This window comes from Motacilla alba, chromosome 25 (genome assembly GCF_015832195.1).
Source record: "Motacilla alba alba isolate MOTALB_02 chromosome 25, Motacilla_alba_V1.0_pri, whole genome shotgun sequence".
Taxonomy (NCBI): domain Eukaryota; kingdom Metazoa; phylum Chordata; class Aves; order Passeriformes; family Motacillidae; genus Motacilla; species Motacilla alba.
This window is the reverse complement of record NC_052040.1, coordinates 200156-206262: the sequence shown is the minus strand read 5'-3', so window position 1 is coordinate 206262 and position 6107 is coordinate 200156. Positions and strand designations below refer to the sequence as shown.

Below are 6107 nucleotides of genomic sequence, written 5' to 3'. Positions count from 1 at the left end.
CGGGGACAGAAGATGGGGACAGGGACAGGACAGGGGACCCCAAAAGTCCCGGGACGCGCGGGGAGGGTGGGACGGACGATCCCGAGCGGACCGGGAGCTCCGGGAGGATCCCAAGGGCGGGACGGGGGCGCTGGGATCTCCCTGGAACGGCAGCGCTTTTCCCGATTTCCCCCGATATTCCCGATATTCCCGATTTTCCCGATTTTCCCGGATCTGGACTGGGACAATCCCAGCAGGGCCAGAGCAGAGCCGGCCCCAAAGGCCGCTGTGCCCCGGCTGGACTCGGGATCGCATTCCCGGCTCTTCCCGGGCTCTTCCCGGGCTCTTCCCGGGCTATTCCCGGCTCTTCCCGAGCTGTTCCCGGGATATTCCCGGCTCTTCCCGGGCCGTTCCCGAGTTTCCTCCCTTTCACTTTTCCCTTCCCACCGCAGCTGAGTTTTCCAGGCGGGATTTGTGGGGTGGAGGCTCCGGGTGATCCCAAAGGGACCCGCGGCATCCTCAGGGATCACCCGGGGGCTCCAGAGCCTCGGGATCCACCGGGAATGCCGCTCCAGGCTCCCTTTCCCCAATCCCGAGACCGGGAATTCCGCTCCAGGCTCCTTTCCCATTTCCAGGCTCCCTTTCCCCAATCCCGAGACCGGGAATTCCGCTCCAGGCTCCTTTCCCATTTCCAGACTCCCTTTTCCCAATCCCGGGACCGGGAATTCCGCTCCAGGCTCTTTTCCCAATTCCCGGCTCCCTTCTCCCAATCCCGGGACCGGGAATGCCGCTCCGGGCTCTTTTCCCCCTTTTCCCGGCCCGAATTCCCGCTGGAAAGGAGCTCCGGGAGCAGCTGTCGCCTTTTCCCGGCCCGCATCCAGCGCGCCCCTCCCGGGGGGCTCGGGCGCAGCCAATGGAATCCCGAATTCCCGCTTTTCCATATTTATGAGGGAGAAGGGAGGGGGAGCGGGAGAGGCCAATGAGGCTCCCGGGGTCGGGGCCGGGGTGGATAAATTGGGAATTTTTTGGGGGGGAAGCGGCGAATTTCCTCCTCGGAGGCTCCGGAGCGGCGCTGCCGCCCCGGGAGTTGCGGGGTCGATCCCGGATTCCCATCCCGGATCCGCCGCGGGAGCTCGGGAGAATCCAGGGAAAGTTTTTTCCTCCGTGGATGGACGAGAGGAGCGGGATCCAAACGCTGGGAATCCCCGGAGGAGAAACCGCGGAGCCCGGGAATGCTGCGGGACTCGGGGTAAGGCGGCTTTTCCAGGCACCGGGAATGCCTCAAAAAAACCGGGAATTCGGCCCCTGATTCCCGGGAAATGCCTCGATCCCGCGGCCGGGTTTGGATCCCAAATCCCTTTGGAAAAAGGGTTTTCCCTGCGAGGGTTTGGGAGCGGGGGAAAGGAAAAGAACCCGCCTGGAATTGGGGTCCTGGACGCGTTCGGTTCCCGAGGAAAATTGGGAATTTCTTCACGCCAGGGTCGGGAATGGGAGGAAAAGGGCGAGGGGGGAGGTGGGGAGAATTCCCGGGGTTTTGCTGGGAAAGGTGGAGGCTGACCGGGAATCCTTGGGGCGGCTGGGATCAGGAATGGGGCGGTTTTCCCAAAAAAACCCCAAAAACCGGGGAGAGAGGAGCTGGGAGCGGGAATGCCACGGCAAGGAAAAGCTCCGGGAGAAGCCCGGCCGGGAGTTTGTTCGGATCCGGGAATGGAACTTGAGTTTTCCCAAAAAAAAGTCTCCTGCTTCCCATCCAGGTGTGGGACCCACCCCAGATTCCCGGGAATCCCGGATCCACAGGGCAGCTCGAAGGGCCAGATCCCCAAATCCCCAAATCCCCGAATCCCCAAATTTCCAAATTCCCAAACCCCCAAATCCCCAAATCCTCAAATTTCCAAATCCCCAAATTCCCAAATTTCCAAATCCCCGAATCCCCAAATCCGCAAATTCCAGAATCCCCAAATCAATCCCTGAATTCCCAAATCCACAAATTCCCAGATCCCCAAATCAATCCCTAAATTCCCAAATTCCCGTCTCTCCCGGGGATGATCCCAAACATCCAAATTCCCGGGAATTTTTCGGGAGAGTCGGTGGGGAAAATCCCGCCCCCCCTCAGGGATTTTGGGATCTCTTCCCGAATTTTTTTGGGGGGGCCAAATTCCCGCCCCTCCAGCCTCGAGATCATCGGGATCGGGGCCGCTCCTGCCCCGTCCCGGCGGGATTCGGGATCCGTTCCCGGCCGCTTCTCCCATCCCAAAGTTTTCCCCCGCCGCGTTCCCGGGGATGGGGATGGGGATGAGGATGAGGATGAGGATGAGGATGAGGATGAGGATGAGGATGAGGATGAGGATGGAAAGGAGAGGAGCGTTCCCAGCTCGTTCCCAGCTCGTTCCCATCCCAAAGTTTCTCCCCCTTTTTCCCGGGAAGGCAGCGGGGAGGAAGATGAGGAGGAGGGTGAGGATGGGAATGAGGGTTGGGATGAAGGTGAGGATGAGGATGAAGAGAACGGATGAGCAGGAGGAGGAGGAGGAGGACGAAGAGGATGAAGGTGCAGAGGATGAGGATGAAGAAGAGGATGAGGATGATGAGGAGGATGAGGATGATGAAGATGAGGATGATGAGGATGATGATGAGGATGACGATGAGGATGAGGAAGAGGAGGATGAGGATGATGGGCAGGGGGCGGGGCGCGCTCCCGGCGCTCGGGATTCCCGGCGGATTCCCGGGAGCAGCTGCGGCCGCTCCATCTGCCGGGAGCGGAGCCAGCGGGGACAGACGGGACAGACGGACAGAGGGACAGAGGGACAGAGGGACAGAGGGACAGGCGGGGGGGACAGGGGGACAGGCAGGGGGTGACAGAGGGACAGAGGGACAGGGGGACAGAGGGACAGGTAGGGGGGGACAGAGGGGACAGCCAGGAGGGGACAGCTGGGGGGGACAGAGGAACAGGCAGGGGGGACAGAGGGACAGGCAGGAGGGGACAGCCGGGGGGGGACAGAGGGACAGGCGATGGGGACAGCCGCGGGGACAGCCAGCAGGGCCAGCCGTGGGGACAGACGGGGCTCATTTGCGACACAAAGCCCGCCCCGCCCCCGCCGCGCATCCGCCACCTGCCACCTCCGGAGAGCCCCGGGGCCCCGGCCCCGAATTCCCGGAGCTTTCCCGGCCCCCGAATTCCCGGAGCTTTCCCGGCCCCCGAATTCCCGGAGCTTTTCCAGCTCCCCGAATTCCCCGAGCTTCTCGGGGATCCTTTTCCTTCCGGGAGCTGGAATTCCCTGAGTTTGTTTCCCAAAGTAGACGGGATTTGACAGGGAAAAGCTGTGGAAAATCCTTTATTATTTTATTTTAATTTTTAAATTTATTTTATTTTATTTTATTTTATTTTATTTTATTTTATTTTATTTTATTTTTTTATTTTATTTATTTTATTTATTTTATTTTATTTTATTCATTTCATCCCATTCCATTCTGTTTCATTTCATTCCATTATTTGATCTTGCCTTGTTTTACTTTATTTTCATTTTTACTATTTTTTTTTTTTATCATGATTTCACTTTAATTATTTTATTTTGACGCCTCTGCCGGCTCCTTTCCCACCCGGAGCCGAAATTCCCGATCCTTCTTTTCCAGACCCGCCGGGATCTGACCCCCGAGGGCTCCGGAGCCGCATCCTGACCCCGAACCCCAAAACCAGGGGAAAACTCGATCCCCTTCCTCTGCCTCCGGCCGCGCTCCCGGATCCATCCCCGGGGAAGTTTCCTCGCGGAATTCCCGAGGAAAAGGCCCCGAGTCCCGGCTGGGATGTGATGAGGAGGAGGAGGAGGAGGATCCCCACCGGCCTCGCTGGGAGCCGGGGACGGGCGCCCCAAATCCGGGCACTTCTCCTGCTGAGGTGACCCCAAAACCCCCGGGACCAGCTCGGAGGCGACCCCAAAACACCCGGACGTGACCCCAAATCCACGGGATCAGCTTGGAATTGTCCCCAAATTCCCACCATTAGTTCAGAGCTGTCCCCAAACCCCCAGGATCCCTTTGGAGCTGTCCCCAAACTCCAGGATCCTTTTGCTGCTGTCCCCAAGTCCCCGGGATCTGTTTGGATCTGTCCCCAGGATCCCTTTGCTGCTGTCCCCAAACTCCAGGATCCCTTTGGATCTGTCCCCGAGATCCCTTTGGAATTGTCCTCAAACCCCGGGATCCCTTTGGATCTGTCCCCAAATCCTCGGGATCCCTTTTTAATTGTCCCCAAGTCCTCAGGATCCCTTTGGATCTGTCCCCAAATCCTCAGGATCCTTTTGGATCTGTCCCCAAATCCTGGGATCCCTTTGGATCTGTCCCCAAATCCTCGGGATCCTTTTGCTGCTGTCCCTGGGATCCCTTTGGATCTGTCCCTGGGATCGCTTTGGAATTGTCCCCAAACCCTGGGATCCCTTTGGATCTGTCCCTGGGATCGCTTTGGAATTGTCCCCAAATCCTGGGATCCCTTTGGATCTGTCCCCAAATCCTCAGGATCCTTTTGCTGCTATCCCTGGGATCCCTTTGGATCTGTCCCCGGGATCCCTTTGGATCTCTCCCCAGGATCCCTTTGGAACTGTCCCCGGGATCCCTTTGGATCTGTCCCCGGGATCCCTTTGGATCTGTCCCCAGGATCCCTTTGGATCTCTCCCCGGGATCCCTTTGCCGCCGTCCCCTCTCCCCCGCGACGATGATGCTGAACTCGGAGCCTTCCTCCCTCGCCGTCCCCTCGGCTCACCCCGAGCCCGAGCCCGCGCCGGGGGCCGGTGCCGGTGCCGGTGCCGGTGCGGGCCCGGCGGGCAAGGAGCCGCTGAGCCGCGAGGAGCGGCGGCGCCGGCGGCGCGCCACGGCCAAGTACCGCACGGCGCACGCCACGCGCGAGCGCATCCGCGTCGAGGCCTTCAACGTGGCCTTCGCCGAGCTGCGGCGCCTGCTGCCCACGCTGCCCCCCGACAAGAAACTGTCCAAGATCGAGATCCTGCGCCTGGCCATCTGCTACATCTCCTACCTGAACCACGTCCTGGACGTCTGAGGTGTCCGTCTGTCTGTCCCTGTGTCCGTCTGTCCGTCCGTGCGTCCGTCCCTGCTGCCCATGCTGCCCCCCGACAAGAAACTGTCCGAGATCGAGATCCTGCGCCTGGCCATCTGCTACATCTCCTACCTGAACCACGTCCTGGACGTCTGACTGACCGTCCGTCCGTCCCTGTGTCCGTCTGTCCGTCTGCTACACCTGAACCACGTCCTGGACGTCTGTCTGACCGTCCGTCCGTCCCTGTGTCCGTCTGTCCGTCTGCTACACCTGAACCACGTCCTGGACGTCTGACCTGTCCGTCCCTCCGTCCCTGTGTCCGTCTGTCCATCCCTGTGTCCACCCGGCCGTCTGCTACATCTCCTACCTGAACCACGTCCTGGACGTCTGACCTGTCCGTCCCTCCGTCCCTGTGTCCGTCTGTCCGTCTGCTACACCTGAACCACGTCCTGGATGTCTGACTGTCCGTCCATCCCTGTGTCCGTCCGTGTGTCCACCCGGCTGTCTGCTACATCTCCTACCTGAACCACGTCCTGGACGTCTGAAGTGTCTGTCCGTCCGTCCCTGTGTCCGTCTGTCCGTCTGCTACACCTGAACCACGTCCTGGATGTCTGACTGTCCGTCCGTCCCTGTGTCCGTCCGTGTGTCCACCCGGCCGTCTGCTACATCTCCTACCTGAACCACATCTTGGATGTCTGAGGTGTCCATGTGTCTGTCCATCCCTGTGTCCGTGTGTCCGTCCGTGTGTCCACCCAGCCATCTGCTACATCTCCTACCTGAACCACGTCCTGGATGTCTGAGGTGTCCGTCTGTCCATCTGTGTGTCCGTCTGTCCATCCCTGTGTCCATCTGTGTGTCCACCCGGCCGTCTGCCACATCTCCACCTGAACCACGTCCTGGACGTCTGACCTGTCCATGTGTCTGTCCATGTGTCCACGTGTCCGTCCCTGTGTCCGTCCGTCCGTCCGTCCGTCCGCGTGCCCACCCTGCCCCCCCCGGCCCTGCTCCCAGGGCTTTGGAGCAGCAATTCCGGAGGAACTGGAGCAGCAATTCCGGAGGGAGGGAAGAGCCAATCCCAGAGACCGGGGAC

At 60.1% G+C, this 6107-nt stretch overlaps 1 protein-coding gene across 1 annotated transcript; it reads left to right on the top strand.

Moving 5' to 3' along the window:
* Positions 1-4588: 4588 nt before the first annotated feature.
* LOC119711603 (helix-loop-helix protein 1-like) lies at positions 4589-5068 on the top strand. The gene has a single exon (XM_038161981.1). It carries the CDS (start codon positions 4679-4681, stop codon positions 5018-5020), a length of 342 nt encoding a protein of 113 aa, XP_038017909.1. The 5' UTR covers positions 4589-4678; the 3' UTR covers positions 5021-5068.
* The last annotated feature ends 1039 nt before the right edge of the window (positions 5069-6107 follow it).

Bases quoted from the DNA above. Each gene is read 5' to 3' on its own strand.
- LOC119711603 (XM_038161981.1), top strand. From the start codon at position 4,679: ATGATGCTGAACTCGGAGCCTTCCTCCCTCGCCGTCCCCTCGGCTCAC.